At 37.9% G+C, this 19556-nt stretch overlaps 1 protein-coding gene across 8 annotated transcripts in view; it reads right to left on the bottom strand.

The window, feature by feature from the left end:
* znf385d (zinc finger protein 385D) overlaps positions 1-19556 on the bottom strand; it is a 506886-nt gene that overhangs the window by 115944 nt on the left and 371386 nt on the right. For all 8 annotated transcript variants that reach the window (XM_062984389.1, XM_062984388.1, XM_062984387.1 and 5 more), the window contains one exon: positions 1598-1708. In XM_062984389.1, the coding sequence (XP_062840459.1) occupies positions 1598-1708 (111 nt within the window). The remainder of the gene's footprint in view (positions 1-1597; positions 1709-19556) is intronic.

Raw genomic sequence — 19556 nt, 5'->3', positions numbered from 1 at the left:
TGTGCTTGAAATGAAATTTATGTACATTGAATTATCGGAAAGCAAAGATGTCACTACCTCAGCCACCCATGTGGATAATTTTGTGGTGTTTCAGATTTCAGAATCCAAGATATAGTTTTGGGAAGACATTCTTGGGTCAAAACATAAATAAATAAACATTGCAGACTAGGTGATGAATTCCATTAAAAGCAAGAGAAGAAAATCACTTAGTTGTATTATCATATATAGATAAAACAATACACGTGACCCCTAAGATTTCTGAGACATCTGTCCAGCTCTAATCTTCATGGGCATTTACTTAAGAAAGACATTTACTATTAAATGCAATTGTAGAGATAGCATGAAAGTGGATATTGTGTTCTTCAGTTACACAGATCAGAGCTAATATTTTTCCAGCAACATATAGCATCCTTTTACTATTTATCTATGAGCAAAACTACTCCTATGTACCAGTTAACAGTTCACTGACAACAAACTTGTATCTTCTATTCATTAATGCAACACATTTATACAGATTTCCAATTAGTAAAACTTGTGGATGGGCCATGGCCTGTTTGGAAAACATGTACAAATTGGCCCTGAACCAATTAGCATTGTTTGCCCTTAAGGATCATTTGATAACAGATAAATATTTAAATTATATTTAGCATTGCACGCAATTACTCAAATCTCTCCTCAGCTCTACCACCTTTTCAATGCACTGTTATAATAAAGAACATCATGGATTTCCATAATTTTATTGTTTGCCTTTTGCATTTATGTTGTTCTAGGTTGCCCATTTGTAAACGATTCTTTTCTTAAACTCCTTTTCTCATGGGAGGGCATATCTAGAACATTCATTTTAGAAAAAGTATGTAGGAAACTTTGAGCAAACCTTCTTCTTGGACAACAACAAATCCCAATTTTCAGGATTACCCCCTTTTGCTTCTGTTGCATTCTGCTATTCTGCTAGCAGAAAACAGCTGCAGAACAATTGTATCCTGCCCACAGTAACAATATGATAACATGTTTCACATTTTAGAATATTTCAAACACCTCACACCATCTCAGCAAAATGAGAACAAATCTTACCGATTCATTATTTAATTTGGTAGAGAACATATTACAGAATATTAAAATAAACAGAAGAAGTAAAATATGTAAGACCACCACTTTGGCCCAGAGGTTGCCAAGTACAATGAGCCAAGCAAAATGATACTATATACTCTTCTGATATTTGACTACAAAGCCAGTATTAAACTGCTACAAGAACACAGTAACTTTTAGGAAATGATGAATGACCTCTGGTGCCTCTAGGATAAAAAGAATAATTCAAACATTCAAGGCTTGAAGAAGGGTAAGGAGGAAACATTTTGCTTTTGATAACACATCTATCTCACTGTAAAGTGAATGGAAGACAACTAGAAAAACTCAAATTGCAGAAGTAACATCAAAAAATGTCAATGGGTCAAGGGACACCAAACCATTACAACCATTTATTTTACTTTAACCAAAAGACAAGGGTGAAATAATAGCAGAGTGGTTCCATTGGGAAAAACACATTCACACATTATATCATGCATACATTTCTTTAAAAAGATATAAATTATCTACTTACATCGGAATTAAATCTTAATTGGCAGATGTTGCACGATATGATTTGCTTTCTTCTGTGGTGAAGAGGAACTCCAAATGTATGATTTATTACAGCTTTTTGAATTGGGTCCATCTGTAACAAAAGAAAAAAGAGAAAGTGTTTCTGTTATCTTGAAAATATTGTACTAACAATGCAAACAATGCAATTGCTACACTGTAAAATTCATTTTCTCATTGAGTGATGTGTGTGGGTATATAGTTATATATGTGTCTCTATATATCTATGTGTGCATGCACATAAAACAGGTGGACAACTGAATTTCAATTCCAAGCATTTCTCATCACTGATTATGTTGTTAGGGATTGATGGGAGTTGCAGCAAAGCAACATCTAGACCTCTTTGGCAATTGCTCTTATTAAAAGAAGCAGGAATTTTTTGTAAAATTGAAATCAAATAATCAAAGAAAATGAAATTATTATTATTATTATTAATCTTTATTGTATCCCGCCCTCTCTCCCAAAAGGGACTCGGGAAGGCTTAAAAACAAAAATACAATACAATATCTTTGAAAGGTACAATTCTGAAAAAAATCTCATGACAGTAAATTGCCAAAATCTAAAGGAATAAGTGCCGAACATTTTGACATGTCAAAGTGTTCTTTTTTCCTTAACTTTAGAAACAGCATTTAACACTGTGACCCTGAGAGTCTTTTCTCTCCTGTTTCAGTCTTCATTGCCAGGGAAATAGTTTGTCTTTCAGGAATGTGATTCCTCACTAAGCTTCTTCTTAAAGTTAGCAACAAGTAATTTCTGTATCTATTCCCCACAGTAACAAAGTTTTTGAAAACCATACAGTTTCTGAAGGCTATTCGCAGTTTGGGACTTATTTTACACAAATTCAGCATACAATTATTTTCTGCAGAAAATAGTATTCACTGCATGGCAAATAGCATTTCAACTGAGAAATATTAATTCTTACATATTTTACATAGAATAAATTACTCATTATAGTATTTTATGTTTACGAATTAATATATGTACTTTCAAATATTTCCCACACAAGAAATAACTCTGTTTTCTGTGCAAAACAAACATATTCAGAATAAGTCTCAAACACCAAAGATTTTCAGTTCAGAATTTTGTTTTGTCTGGGTTTCTCAGCACACAAAAAATATTTTCTAAATTCTAGGCTGCATCAACAGGAGCACAATGTCGAGATTGAGCCCAACTGTTTTTTGCTTTGGTCAGACTGCATCTGTACTGCTATGTCCAGTTGTGAGCACCACAAATCAAGAAGGATATTGTCAAGCTGGAACATGTACAGAGGAGGGTGACCAAAATGATCAAAGGTTTGGAAACCAAATCCTATGAGAAATGACTTAGGAAGCTGGGTATGTTTAACTTGGAGAAAAAATGGCTAATAGGGGACTTGATAGCCATGTTTAAATATTTGAAAGGCTGTCAGATTAAGGAGGAGGCAACTTGTTTCTGCTACTTTAGGGACTAGGACATGGAATAATGGATTCAAATTGTAGGGAAAGAGCTTCCACCTGAACATTAGGAAGAATATCCTGATGATAAGAGCTGTCCAGCAGTGGAATTTGATGTCTCGGGGTGTGATGGAGTCTCCTTCTCTGGAGGTTTTTAAGCAAAGTCTTCATGGTCACCTGTCAGGAGTGCTTTGCTTGTGGTTTCCTGCATGGGGCTGGAATAGATGAACCTTGTGGTCCTATCTAACTCTCTGATTCTAAATATTTTAAAATATTTTTCCATCCCTAGTATGGAAGAATACTGGCACATGTCTTTGATCATTCATCTTAATCAGTTGCCCTTATTTTTTTCATTCCTCTCTCTGCAGTATCAAGTGGAAATAATAAACCCACACAAACTGTCCCGAACTGGCAGAGACTGTCCTGATTCTGACATTCCATTTTGGAGACAATTTTTAAAATGTCCACGTTTCTCTCCTTTCCTCCTGCTTTCCCTCTTTTTCCTCATCTTACTTCAATTATTGCAAACTGAGTTCAGAAGGAGGGAGAGGAGAAGAAAGGAGACAAGGGGAGGAATCTTGCTTTTCCCTGTAGTCTTAGGCAAAAACAAACTGTTTCGGCCTTTCCTGGTTTATCTGTTTCTCTGTGTTGATCACTCTCTGGTATTGTTTATGCATGTATGTCCCTGTCTTGATCTGTGAAATATTGGAGGATATGAAAATTAAGGCAAAGCTCCAGAAAAGACAAAAAACAGTGAGAAATGAGAAAGATTGTGTCTAATCCTTTTTAATTTTAGACCCTGTATGGTTTATGATGTTTCTAAATTATTACACTATCACAATGTTTAAATGTTAATTAGTAGTTGAATTCATGTGCTAGCCTGTTAAATTGACTAGCAGCATACCTAAAGAGTACTGCAGGTTGCTAGTCTGTGATTTAGGAAGAGAGGGGAAAATTCATGCAAATTGAGCAGAAGTAATTTCCATTCTTTTCTGTTTTACTTCAGATTTTAAAGGAGCGCTGAATCTATTTTTGGAGAGAAAATGCATGGTCCTTTTAAAACATGGAATGGATTTACTGCCCTATGAATGTGGAAGCTATACTACAAAGCAACAGAGCTCAATTCATAGCAAGTGCTTCTCATTTTGGAACTCAGTTGCAGTTTGACAATATCTTTACTTTGCACCTCACACTTCATGGACATGGTTCATAAAACCTTAATCATATTTTAAATATGTCATGCTTTAGTTGACATATCAGAGTTTTTTTTAAAAAAACATGGCTGATTTAAAATGAAGATGCTTCCCAGCAATAGAATCAGGAGTTGGAAACAGTGGCTGCAAAGGACAGGAGCAGGGGGGTGCTCAAGACTGTTATATGTTTCATTAATTTAGATTTCTTCTTCGCTGCCACCATTTAGTTACATCTCAGCCACCTCTTTGATGGGATTTTAAACTGACAGGCCTCCTCTGTGTTAGGATATTTAGAGACTCACACAAGATACTTTATGTGAGGAAAAACAAGAAGTTGCTGTTTATTTTTTCTTAAACAGTAAAGATGTGTAGTTGTTTCAATAAAGGATTAGGCTTAACTCTTACAACAATGGTTTTATAATTTGAATTCTGTGGAGATATGTTACCCCTTACAGGAGTATAGTTCAGGTCTATGAAACCCTTTTAAAAACCTTTTCTCTTGTTGTTTGACACCAGCACTCTATACTATAGAGCAGGGGTCCTCAAACTTTTTAAGTGGAGGGCCGATTCATGGTCCCTCAGATTGTTGAGGGGCCGAATTATCATTTGGGGAAAAAAAACGAACAAATTCCTATGCTCACTACACATGTCTTATTTGTAGTGCGAAAAAACAAAACAAAACCCAGCAACATTTATTTATTTATTTATTTACTACATTTATACCCCACCCTCTCTCACCTCGAAGGGGACTCAGAGTGGCTTACAAGTTGTATGTACATACAATATATTATATTAGCATAGCACAATATTAGCATATATATTACTGTATTGTACTATACCATTATACCATAATATTATTAGTAATATTATATTTAATATATAATATATAATTAATATTATTATATTATACAATATTATTATATTGCATTATTATTATTAGCTACCCTGAGTCCCCTATTGGGTGAGAAGGGCAGGGCAGAAATACTGTAATAAATAAATAAATAAATAAATATTATCTTGTATTACCTAATAATATTATTATCAATATTATATGTATACACAATATATTATATTGTTACCATATCATTCATTTACAATATTTCATTTACAATATTGGTAAATGAAAGAACAATACAATATTTAAAAATAAAAATAGTTTTAACCAACATACGCTAAACTTATCAGGATTTCAGTGGGAAGTGTGGGCCTGCTTCTGGCCAATGAGATAATCAAGTAGGATTGTTGTTGTTGTGCCTTCAAGTCATTTCAGACTTTGGGCAAGCCTAAGTCTAAAACTGAGGGCGGGGGCCAGGTAAATGGCCTTGGAGGGCCGCATCCGGTCCCCGGGCCTTAGTTTGGGGACCCCTGCTATAGAGTCTCAATATAGTTCTTAGTTCTTCTTTCCTGAAAGCTCTTAACTATATTCCTCAAAGAGGTATCCCTCTAATAACAGTTCCCAAAACTATACCTATCTTCAAAACTCCCTAGCTAACGGAATAAATTTCCTGGCTGCCTAGCTCCAACTGTCACTTTGGCTCCGCCCATCTCCAGTTGCTAAGCACCTCTTCCCATTTACATCAGCCACTGCACTACTAGTAATGGCTCCCTGATTGCTCCTCCCCCTTGCTCTACTTAGCTTTTGCAAGCAATGCCTGAAGTTACCTGTACACTGACCTTGTAAGGTAGGCTAATCCATTAAAGTTTCCCTCCAACTCTTTTTTAGAATACAACTGTAGGCCATAAAAATAATAATAATATCTAGAGAGCCACTGCTGTCTAATCCAGAACGAATTACTGAGCAATCATCTCAGTGGAATTCTAATTGTAGTTGCAGAAATTGGGTTGTTTCTCCCATTAACATTCCACACAAGCTTTCAAAACAAAGTTGTTGAACTCTGAGCTTATAGCAGGTGAATGGTTGCCTCACTGTGCACTGCTTTTTATTATCCATAAAGACATTCAAAAAACACCATTGTGTAATGAAGGTCCAACTGAAATTGCAGAGAGTAACATTTTATTCCCATTCATGGCGACTCTGTATGGTGACTTTTGTATCCAACTATAATTCTTGGTGACTTTTGTAGCCAACTATAATTCCCAAAGATAACAAGAACACAGAAAGGGGGGAAAGCCTAGGAAGGGCAAAGTTGCAACAAATCATAATCCTTTTTTTGCACTAGAAATATGCAACAGAGCTTCTCCAGCACTCTTTCTACAGTCAGAGATCATTTGGGATTGGGAAGATAGCCATCTTTGCATAACTTGAGAAAATCACTACTACAACTATCAGGCAGCCACCATAATTTAAGTGCTAGACAAAGACACTGGGAGGTCAGGCTTCAAATTTCTGCTCAAGCCTGTGACTGTCATGAAGTCATATGCAGCCTCAGAGGAAGGCTATAGCAACCTGAATCTGAACAAATTGCTGAGAAAATGCTACAATAGTTTGCCTTAGGGATACCGTAAACTGGAAATCACTTTAAGGTACACAACAAGGAGATACTACATATTTCATCACGAAATATCCTGAACAAGTGCTTATACTTGTTGTAGCTCCAAATTATATCAGCATCAGTCACCAAGAAGATTGTGATCAATATGAAACCGACGCAAAAGGATATGGGGAAAATATATAGTTATGATCAATACTACTACATATGTCACAAAAAATCTCAATAGAATACAAAACAACAGCAGTTTGCTAGTCTAAGCATTTTTAAAGGAAAAACATATCTAGGAAAAGAAAATGAAAAAAACAACTAAGGAAACATAAAATGCAGTGGATTTACAGCAATATGTTCTTGGTTATCTAAGAATGTGATAACATAGCCAGAGCATACGCTGTTGAGGTGCTAGAACTTTTTTGATTAGCGAAGATGATGATATAATCTGTCAGCCCACACCTGCAATTCTCATGCTAGCTTAGGAGTAGATATCTCAGCAGGCTAATGTGCAAATATATTTATGAGTTATTTCTGTTTTAGTCCAAAGTATTTTGTGGCAGCATTGGTCTCAAATGAACAATCAAAGAAGCAACAGCTATACATAATATGTACTCTTTGTGGCGATTAAACCTATTAGAACTATCTTGTCAATGTCTATAATGTTTTTTTTCAGGATTGGCTAAAGAGAATGTTAGGGTAAGTGTTCAAACTTCAGAATTTGCTATACATTGTAGTTCTCCAGAATAACTTAGTGACAGAATGATAGACCAAAACTGAAACAATTGGCTCCTTTCCTCTTTCAACAAATGACATGGATTGCTTGGCACTGACCCTGAGTTCCTTTAACCCCGTTTTGAGCTTGACCTGAAATGCCCACTCAAAGTTAACCCTGAAAATGGGGGCAAGAATACTGTCAATTATACATCAAAGGTAGCTTGAAAGCATTCTTAAAATGAATAGTATGCCATGAAATTATGTTGAAGCAAAGCCTGTTTTTTATGTGTTCTAAAAATGGAATCCATCATCATCAACTGAAAACATCATTCAATATGAAATCCTAGGAAACAACAGGAGCATTTTGAGGTCATGCACTATAAAAATGACATTATGGATAATTTATTATTATGGAATTAATACTAAGCTGAAGGACTGACACTTTATCACAGGAATCAAAATTCAGCATTTGGTTCCAAGAGATGCCATCCTATATCCTTTCAGGATAATCCACTGACATCACCTAAATTCACCCAAACAGATTTTTCAAACAGAAATCCTATACCAAAACTAAAGAAAAAGGATGAGCAGAAGCATGGAGTTTTTTAAATATGTATTTTGGGATCCTACGTACTACACAGTGGATGTCTAAATGTGAATTTCATGATTTGTGCATGTTTTTATATATGCAAAGGGGTTTGGATGGGAGTCAAAGTGATTAAGAAAAGCTGGTTCAGATGCAGAAATCTCTACCCTGCCAATTGCTCTTTGATACAGTAAGTCAGAATTACTTTTCCAAATATAACTGCACAAATCCCAGTTCCTAATGAAGTCAGGGCAGACAAGCAAGAGTCAGAGCTTTGGAATTATATTTGGCTCTAGCCTTTTCCCCCCTGAGTTTTCTTCTGGAACTTGCTGCTAACCCATAAAGTTTTAAATAAATATTAGATAAGCTGCCCAATAGCTTCATATAGTGAAGAGAAAGTGGCAGAGGGATCTCTCTCACACAGAGACAATATATGAGAGATATTAGAAGAATCTGCTTGGAACAAAGCAAAAGAAATGGATGATGAGGATTCAAAAAGTACAAGACTGGTACAAAATGTAATAATGTTTGATTAGTTACTTATTTAATTTATAACCTGCCTTCCTCCAATTATGGGACCAAAGGAGAATAATAATATAATTAAAATGAAGTACAGTAAAATCTAATCATTTTAATCATTATAGGATGTAGTTTAAAAACCATTACATGAAATAGCCCTATTAAAACAGCAGCAATCTAAAACAATCCGAAACATTTAAAATACAACAAAGTGGAGAAAATTAAGAAATCTCCCCTTAAAAGACTCCCACAGTAACCAGTTAATAAGTAAAACCTTGTCTAAACAAAAATATATTTGCCTGCTGATGAAAGGAGAAAGGAGATGAAGTGAGGTTGGCTTCCCATGGGAAGGAGTTCCACAATGTAGGGCCAAAAACTAAGGACTTTATCAGATTGGGATTCTACAGGATCTTAGATTTCATGGGGGCCTGGAACTCTTGTGAAAAGTCCTCCTCTCACAAGACTTGAGGCAAGTCATGCTTTCTCAGCCTCAGAGGAAGGCAAAGACAAACCCACTCTGAACAAACCTTGCTAAAAAGACCTTGTGATAAGTCAGGGATGACCTGGAGGCACACAGCAACAACAACTGCTTTAATTGTACTATTTTAAACTGATTTTTATTAATCTTAATTGTTTTAAATTGCTTTTAATGTCATGACATTTTAACATTAGCCTGTGGAATGTTTTGGCTGTATAGTAAGATGCCTTGAGGTCCAGTTTTGAGAAGAAAGGCAGGATATAAATAATGATGATGATGCTTTTAATGCTTGTGATATCCAGGTTTTCTCATTTCTCACTTCAAAATATTGCTCTTGTGGGCAAGGAAGCTTCTGGCTTTGCCTATGTCTGGAGATGTCTGTGCAAAAGCTCACAGGAAGGGATCCCTGAAAGATTTTAAGGCCTCACCAGCCAGTAAGTCACTCTGATCTGTATTTAGGCTCCAGAGTTATTCTTTCTTTTTCCACCCGTTCTCTACAATTGTTTTTCTCTCTCCTCTTCTCCTCAATATGTGAAAGATTAAATTCCTACTCCCAACCTTCCCATCAGTCCTGATGCAATAGCAGGCCAACTGTTGAGGAAACCAGTGTTTGGTGACTGCCTGCAACAAGTCTTTCCAATAAGTCATGTCTTGCTTCTTTCAGGAGATCATTAAATTCCAGATTATCATGAGTGCATTGAAACAGGTAACTACTGAGCTAATACTCTGTTCCAATTTTGGAGACAGCCAGGTCAAACATGTAAGGTAAAGGTGGCCGGTATGACTGCATGGAGCGTCAATACCCTCCTGCTGAAGCGGTACCTATTGAAATTTGCTAGGTTGGCAGAAGCTAGGGCTAACAGCAGGAGCTCACCCCACTCTCCGGATTCGAACAGCCGCTCTTTCAGTCAGCAAGTTCAGCAACTCAGTGGTTTAACCCGCTGCGCCACCAGTTTGTGCAAACTGCATAAAATATTAGCCAGAATATCTATATTCCTGTAAAATAGAACTATTTCAGTATGACCAACTACATAATTCAGATTTTGAACAAACAAGTGAGCCAGCTGAGAAGACATGTTCATTAAAATATCTAAGTAGTAGAAACTATGAAAGAAAAGAAACTCATGTAATTTGCTTTTAAGCATAATTGGGAGGCAATGATGCTAGATATTTAAAATGCATGTTCTGGGTGTGCAATCATGCTTGGTTCATCCTTTTATAGCTAATTTATTCAGTGTTGCCTCAGTAATTGAGGTGAATAATTAGCTAGGGATTTGAAATTTAACTGAACAAGTTCAACTTTATTTATTCTTTGTTTAGGAGCTGCTACCAATGTTGTCAGTGAAAATATGATGCTGTGGTATGCTGCCTTTCATATCTCTAAAATAGACACATTTCACCTGAAATGGAAAAATCTTTGTTATGATGAGTAAATGCTGTATGTAACCATGCTTAAATGATCTTTCTTTGCAAAGTCATATTCTATTTCTCTTGTTCCATAACATATAAAAACACATCAAATTCTTAAATGTTCAACTTATTTAGATCTCAACCTATGTGAAGATTCTTTCCAACCGTTACAAATGACAATACAATGTATTTCAGGTATTTAAACCATCATGTTACAACCCTTATGTTCTCACTCAATTCTTTCCATGTCATTGCTTGTATGAGCGAAAGGAAAAACATACAAGAGAAATATGAGCAAATCCAATGCAACCCTACAAAAGACTGCAGCAATATCTGAATTTAACTTCATAAAAGCTACATCTGCAGATGTACTTGCTAAGATAAGATAACATTACTTGTTATATTTTCAAGTGAGTGCCAACACTACTATTTGAAATGCTATAACAACAATGACAATGTTTACAGCCACAAGCAATGCTACTCATTATTTTAAAACATTATTTTCAGGTCACTAGGAAAACTGATTAGGGGAATTTTTTTAACTTTTTGTGGTTATTTGCTTATAAGTAACAAGTGATATATCAACATATATTTTTCTAAGCCATGTAGCTACCATATATACTTATATATACACTGATCTTATGTATAAGACGGTGGTAGATTGGTTGATACCTGGATTTGGAACCATGCAGGCACCAACCAGATTTCTGTAAGTAATAAAGTTATGGGCAATAAATATCAAATTTGGTTATTTTATACCTGTATTTATGTCCTTCTTGCAGAAGCAGTGTTGCATCTGACTTCAAAATTTGGAATGCTGACTAGCCAAGGGGAGGGATAAATTTGGAAATTATGAGCCCTTTCATACTGCAGAATTACAGGCAGTCCCCAAGTTACAAACAAGATAAGTTCTGTTGGTTTATTCTTAAGTTGAATTTGTATGTAAATTAGAACAGGTCCTTTTAAAATTGTAACTCCAGCCAAATCTATCTTCTATATATATAAAAGGATAAAGTTGTTTGCACAGTGACTATAACAACAAAACTAATCATCCCAGAAATACGAAACTTGGCAGCACAACACAAAAGCCTTGCCTCCCGGTTATAACAACACAACCACACCACAAAACCACAATCCGGACCCATAAAACTCACAACAACGCATCATGACTATAACAACACAACTAAACATCCCAGAAATACGAAACTTGGCAGCACAACACAAAAGCCTTGCCTCCCGGTTATAACAACACAACCACACCACAAAACCACAATCCGGACCCACAAAACTCACAACAACGCATCATGACTATAACAACACAACTAAACATCCCAGAAATACAAAACTTGGCAACACAATGCAAAAGCCTTGCCTCTCAGTTGTGACAACACAACCACACCACAAAACCACAATCCGGACCTACAAAACTCACAACAATGCATCGTGACTATAACAGCACAACTAAACGCCCCAGAAATACGAAACTTGGCAACACAATGCAAAAGCCTTGCCTCCCGGTTATAACAACACAACCACACCACAAAACCACAATCCGGACCCACAAAACTCACAACAACGCATTGTGACTATAACAACACAACTAAACGCCCCAGAAATATGAAACTTGGCACACAACTAAACACCCAAGAAATACAAAACTTGACAACACAACACAAAAGCCTTGCCTCCCAGTTGTGACAACACAACCACACCACAAAACCACAATCCGGACCCACAAAACTCACAACAAAGCATTGTGACTATAACAACACAACTAAATGCCCCAGAAATACAAAACTTGCCAACACAATGCAAAAGCCTTCTCTTTCGGTTGTAACAACTCAACCATACCACAAAACCACAATCCGGACCCACAAAACTCACAACAACGCATTGTGACTATAACAACACAACTAAACCGGATGGCCATCTGTCTGAGGGGTTTGGGTGGGGTCTTCCTCCATGGCAAAAAGAAAGAAAGGGGTTGGACTGGATGCAAACTACAAATCCCAGCACCCCATGGCATGGAGTCCATGCATTTCAATTAGAGGCCTCTTCCTTCTCCCTTTCCCCGTCATCCAACCCACTGACCCAGTTCCATGGCTCCACAGGCAGGAAAGGCTGGGACGGATAGAACGAAGGAAGGAGGGAGGGAAGGGAAGGGAAGTGAAGGAACGCCCAGGACAAGAGCCCTCCCTCTCTGCCCGGAAGGCCAAGAGCAAAAGGGAGAGAAAGACCATTGATCCGGTTATATTTACCCTCCTTTCTGACCAGTGTGTTCTTATCAGCCAGCTCAGGATCAGAGCAGAGAAAGGGAACAGCATAGGAATAAAGATAACAAGGAGAACACCCACTCTATCTATCCATCCACTCATCTATCCATCCACTCATCCACTAATAATAAACAGGCAAGAATCAGCCATGCACTGAGGCTACAAGGCCATTCAGTGCTCATCCACCTCCCCAATCCCTACATTCACACTTGGCTTCCAAAAAAACAATTACAATAATAACAATGACAACAACAACAATAAGAATCAACAACATCACAGGCAAGAAGCAGCCAGGCACTGAGGCTGAGAGGCCAGCCAGTGCTACACTGGGCCTCCAAAAAACAATACAGTAGCATCTAACTTATCCAACCTTCATGACCACTATAACAACAATAATAATAAACACCTACACAGGCAAAAAAAAAAAGACTATTGTACCACAATAAAAATATAAACCGCACTCAGCAGAATCAGACATCACAATTAACAACAAATCAGACAACAGGGATCTCAAGCAATTATCAATCAACACAAAAAGTGAAGAAGGTAACAGACTTCAAATACTACTACTAATGTGAGTATCAAGAAGGGTAGAGGTCACAGCATAAATACAACCTAATATAGACTGACCAACACCACCAGACTAAGCCATAGCAACGCGTGGCTGGGCACAGCTAGTGTGTGTGTGTGTGTGTATGTGTGTGTGTGTGTGTGTGTGTGTGTGTGTGTGTGTGTATATATATATATATATGGGGGGGCGGAGAGAAACAGACAGACAGACACAGAGAGAGACACAGAGAGAAAGAGCGCAAGTTTTGGATAATGGATAGCATAGGGAAGGGTTAACACCCATGTGGTATTTCCTTTACTATCTGTGCCCCTGTTCAGAACATTAACCCCCATGATAACTCTTTCAGAAGTGAATTTCCCTTCCTGGGAGTAGATTTCTCTCATTTCCTGTTGTTTCACCCATGTTCTTAACTAGAGTCATTTGTAAGTCGGATGTTTGTAACTCGAGGACTGGCTGTATAGCATTGTGCTTCCACTTTGATGATGGTGATTATAATTAATATAATATTTAATTATACCACACTTTATCTTCCCAAAGGGAACTCAAAGCAGCTTGACATAAAAGCATTAGTATACAATTTAGCATATACAAAAATGCAAATATTAAAATAGAATTAAACACAAATAGCACCATTAAAATCCATCAAAACAGTTAAAGACCATGGAACCCCATGACTAGATCTTAAACACCTTCATCTTTAAAAGTCTGTCTGAATAAAAAAGTTTTAGTCTGCTGTGACACTTTCACTGCTATGGCTCCCAGCATATGGAATCTTTCTAATTACTATTTTCATCCAAAAAGATGAAAATATTCTGCTATATTATTTTAGTGTAAAATGCTAGTATAAAATTATTGGATGTTTCCTTAAAATATAAAATGGCAAATGATAAAATGTTTTGAATTATTTTGATCTGGTTTCTGCTCTTTATAACAATTTAGCTCACAGTTGTCTTCAGTGAACCATGGGCTAACTTGGAACAAGTCCTGCATTTCCTCTCTGAATAAATCTTCAAAATAAGCTATGTTTTCCTTTGCTTTTCTCCTTTAAAAGGAACAGACTCTCATGTGGTTCAGAAAGAAGGGAGGTGGCAAGAATAGAATAGCTAAAATAGCAAGCCTTTACAAAGATCAACAGCTATATTAGAAAAAAAAACACACTCGTCCATTTCCATTTTTCTCACAAAGAGATTTTATGGAGGACAAAGATTATTGAAATAAAAGGTTAAGTGATATAAAGTATTTGTAGAGTTCAACCCTGTATTCTGAAGAAGGGCTACTGTGTCCACATACAGTTTGGATTGAATTATAAATGAACTGAAATGCTACTGCAGGTCAATGCAAGGCTTAAATGTTTAAGCTGAAACAAAACTTGGAAAATAAACTTGACTTCTTGTAAGACTTTTATGATCCCCCTTCTCTTCTCTCCATCTCTGAAAATAGCCAGAAATGGTGTCAAATAGACCAATTCTCAAATGGTAGGTTTCCAGATGTTTTGAACTTCAACTTCCAGCAGCTTCAGCCACTTTGACCAATAGTCAAAGATTCTGGAAGCTGACGAGAACCAAAGTCTGGGAATCACTCTTTGAAAGCATGAAAATTTGACAACCATGAAAGATTGGGAATGCTGACATCAGCCCTATTTGAATTTTCCAAATAGGATTTAAGCAATATATGAGACAAAACAGTTGAGAGGACCCATTTTATTGTTGTCTTCATCAATCTCCCACAATACAAAAAGGCTTTTGGAAGGAAATAACTTCTTCTCTTCCCATGATTTGGAATTCTCAAAATATAAGGCTCCAAATAAATAAATGAAAGCCTTCATTAATAAACAAGGCTTTCCCTTTCTGAACATCACTCTCATCATTCAGAAAGCAATTGAGATGTATAAAGATGCTTGGACACCAATTCCCATTTTTCACCTTATGCTGAAAAAAGCAAAGATTTTTCTTTAACCCTATGCATAAAAGCTACATTAGGATACTTTCAGGTGTTGAGTGCCTCCAAAACATACCTGAATTGACTGTTACTCGTTTGAATCTATATAAACACATAAGTACATCACCATTCAGTTTAGTTTTCCCATAACTGTCACACTATTTCAATGTAGATATGGCTGCAAGAGGTTGTGAGCATCCAGAAGATGCATTTTATTATATTTGTGTGGAATTTATTAAAGGAAGAGGAAAATATTTCTCCATTTCATCATCAGTTAAGATGTGTAAAGCATACAAAGCATACTTTGGGATGTCTATTGGACAAAATATGGTCTCCACATTTCACATGTGAGAAGTGTAAGAAAACTCTAGAAGGATGGTACAGAAACAGAGGCGGTCCAACCATAAGGCGAACTAGGCATTTGCCTGTGGCGCCATCGACCCGGGGGCACCATCGTCCTGGGAGGAGGGTGCCACTCTCCGCCTCCTTCTCCTTCAGGTCTCCTGGCGGCCGCGCTGGGCCTCCCACTGCCCGCGGTGGGCCTTCCGGCCAGCGCGGGCCCGCCTTCACACCACGTGAGCCCACCTTTGGGACCTTCAGAGATTGTGAGGTCTGTGGGAACTTGGAAGCTAGGTATATGGGGTTTATATATCTGTAGAAAGTCCAGGGTGGGAGAAAGAAGTCTTATTTGAAGCAGGTGTGAATGTTGTAATTAATCACCTTGATTAGCATTTAATGGCCCTGTGGCTTCAAGGCCTGGCTTCTTCTTGCCTGGAAGAATCTTTTTTTGGGAGGTGTTAGCTGTCCCTGATTGTTTACTGTCTGGATTTCTTCTGTTTTCAGAGTGTTGTTTATTTATTGTCCTGATTTTAGAGATTTTTTTAAATACTGAGGGCTATCTGGGTTATCTAAGTCCACACTGCTCTATATCCCTGTTCAATGTTTAGTGCTAAATTCGCAAATATAGTCATTCCTACATAACATTACCATGTATTGAACTGCTTTTTCTATTGATTTGTTGTAAAACATGATGTTTTGGTGCTTAATTTGTAAAATCATAATGTAATTTGATGTTTAATAGGCTTTTCCTTAATCCTTCCTTATTATCCAACATTTTCACTTATCCAACGCTTTTATTTTTCAGTGATTGGTTTTGGGGGGGGGGGTGCCAAAATTCTGTTCGCCTACACTTGAAAAATACCTAGGGCCGGCTCTGTACAGAAAGGAAAAGAGGGCTATGAAGTTTGGTGTTCCATGGACTTGGCAAGAACCCTCTGACCAGTCCATGGACTGCATATTTTTGCATGATGGATCCTTCTAAATGATGTGCTGGCAAGAATGCACCTGTAGCCATTTATCCTAACATCCCATCATCCATTATTCCTGTGCTACATGGGCTAGATCTTCCTGTTCCTATTCCTCCACAGAGATTGGCCTAATGATGAAAGTACTAACTATGAGAGTCCTGGAGATATTGCTGATCCAAATTACAGCACTAAATATGAAACCAGTGAAAGAAAACCATGCTGGCTAGACAGCAGTACATGTGAAAAAGATCTTGGAGTCCTTGTGGACGACAAGTTAAACATGAGCCAGCAATATGTTGCGGCTACTAAGAAAGCCAATGAGATTTTAGACTGCATCAATAGGGGTATAGCGTCTAGATCCAGGCAAGTCATGCTACCTGTCACGACCCAGGCTGCAGAGCACCAATAACCATACACAGAGGCCAGAATCTAACTAATATCTTTATTAAGGAAATATATAAGGTTAATAAAAGCAAGTGTAGGAAATAGTTCAGGAGTAGACCTTTCAGGGAAGGTCAAAATTAGTCCAAAGAAACAATGTCCAATATGAAATATTAAGGTCCAAAGTTGTAATCCAATAACCGAAACACTCACTTCGCCAAGCGAAGTGAGGGGAGATGACAAGGTCCTTTAGTCCATGAAACTTGAGCAAGGCTAGGAAATAACTTGATACTTGGAACACAAGGCTTGAACAAGGCAACAAGAAACGAGGAGCAAAACCCAAGATCCGTGGAATTTACTTGGCAAGGTCCGGGAAGCAAGGCAAGATCCGTGGAAGTAAACAAGGCTGGGAACGAAGGCTTGGAAACAGGAACAAGGCTTGGAAACGGAGTAGCTGTCCACACACGCTACTCCAGTAGCTGACGAATTGACTCCGCAAGATTCCAAAAGGGGCAAGGAACCTAAATAGGGCCTCGTTTCCCACCAGAGAACACTTCTCTGGGGAAACCAGAAACGAAAGTCAATCTCTGTGTCCAGATGTATGACTCCCTAAAATTTCTCATGGAAGCAGGCTTAATCATCAGAATGCTTTGCTGCGATTCTCAGGCTTCGGCGATTAGCCTGCTGAACTCCTTTTTGTTGTAGATAATAATTACGGCGAGAAAATGGGGGAGATTTTGACTCAGGGCTTGTTTGGCAGATTTCTGGAATACAAACCTCCTGCAGGTGCAAGGGCTCTAATTCAGGCTGGGAAAGTTCCCTTTCTGGCTGAAATGGTGGAAAACCCAAGTTTTCCTCTTCATCTGTCACAACAGCACTAGGAACGGGACTACATGGCCCATGAGTCATCACACTACCCCTCTATTCTGTCTTGATCAGATCACACCTGGAATACTGTGTCCAATTCTGGGCACCGCAGTTGAAGGGAGATGTTGACAAACTGGAAAGCATCCAGAGGAGGGCAAGTAAAATGATCAAAGGTCTGGAGAACAAGCCCTATGTAGAGCGGCTTAAAGAGCTGGGTATGTTTAGCCTGCAGAAGAGAAAGCTAAGAGGAGACATGATAGCCATGTACAAATATGTGAGGGGAAGTCATAGGGAGGAGGGAGCAAGCTTGTTTTCTGCTGCTCTGCAGACTAGGACGCGGAACAATGGCTTCAAACTACAGGAAAGGAGATTCCGCCTGAATATCAGGAAAAACTTCCTCACTGTGAGAGCTGTTCAGCAGTTGAACTCTCTCCCCCGGACTGTGGTGGAGGCTCCTTCTTTGGAGGCTTTTAAACAGAGGCTGGATGGCCATTTGTCGGGGGTGCTTTGAATGCGATTTCCTGCTTCTTGGCAGGGGGTTGGACTGGATGGCCCATGAGGTCTCTTCTAACTCTACTATTCTACTATTCTATGATTCTATGATTCTATGCCAACCAAAAAGATCTTAATGATTTGCTCAGAGACCTTAGTCTTACGAAGTCTAATGCTGAGTTGTTAACATCCAGACTTAAGTAATGGTACTTGTTAAACAGTGCAAGTGTTGCATCACAGGAAGAAACATCACATCTTTTTCAGATTTTTTGTTCATGAAGTTGAACTGCATTTTTGTCATGATGGAACTGGTATGTTGAGGGAACTTGGAATATTATTTGATCCTAGTGAGCGGCACCTCTTCATCGACAGTTCATCACAATTTTAAAGCAGTATTACTCAATAATGGTAACAATTATCTTTCTCTTCTCCTTGCCCATTCAGCTTAACTTAAAGAATACGATAAAATATGAAGAGATTGCTAAATGTATTGAAATATTAGGAAGTTAGGAAGTTATTGGAGACTTCAAAGTGGTTGCATTCTTGGTGTGTCTTCAAGGAGGGTTTACTAAGTTTCCATGTATCTTTGTTTTTGGGATAGCAGAGACACTAGAGCACACTACACAGATAATACTGGCCTGAACGTGTGGAGCAGGGGTCCCCAAACTAAGGCCCGGGGGCCAGATGCGGCCCTCCAAGGTCATTTACCTGGCCCCCGCCCTCAGTTTTATAATATAATATATTGTATATACATATAATATTGACAATAATATTATAATGTAATACAATATAACACTAATAATAATACCATATAATAATATTAATTATATATTCTATATCTATATATATAAAAGAGTGATGGCATCAGGGCAGCAGACAAAACAACAAAACTACAGGCCGCCCAACCTCGAAATTTGACAACACAACCCATCATTCACGGCTCTAGGTTGATACAACAAAAAGAAAAGAAAAATAAAGTCCTAATTAGAAGGAGAGGAATAATAGTTTTTATCCAATTGCTGCCAGTTTGAAGGCTAAGCTCCACCCACTTGGTCTCCTAGCAACCTACTCAGCCCAGGGACAGGCACAGTTAGGCCTCACTTAGGCCTCTTCCACAGATTATCAGATTTTAACTGGATTATATGGCAGTGTAGACTCAAGGCCCTTCCAAACAGCTATATAACCCATTTAGAATCTTATATTATCTGCTTTGAACTGGATTATCTTGACTCCACACTGCCATATCATCACTTCAGTGTGCATACTAAACATAAAGACGTTCAGACATTCAATACCACCACTACCTCAACAATTTCTC

The sequence above is a fragment of the Anolis carolinensis genome, chromosome 6 (assembly GCF_035594765.1).
Source record: "Anolis carolinensis isolate JA03-04 chromosome 6, rAnoCar3.1.pri, whole genome shotgun sequence".
NCBI lineage: Eukaryota > Metazoa > Chordata > Lepidosauria > Squamata > Dactyloidae > Anolis > Anolis carolinensis.
This window is presented reverse-complemented; position numbering and strand designations above follow the sequence as displayed.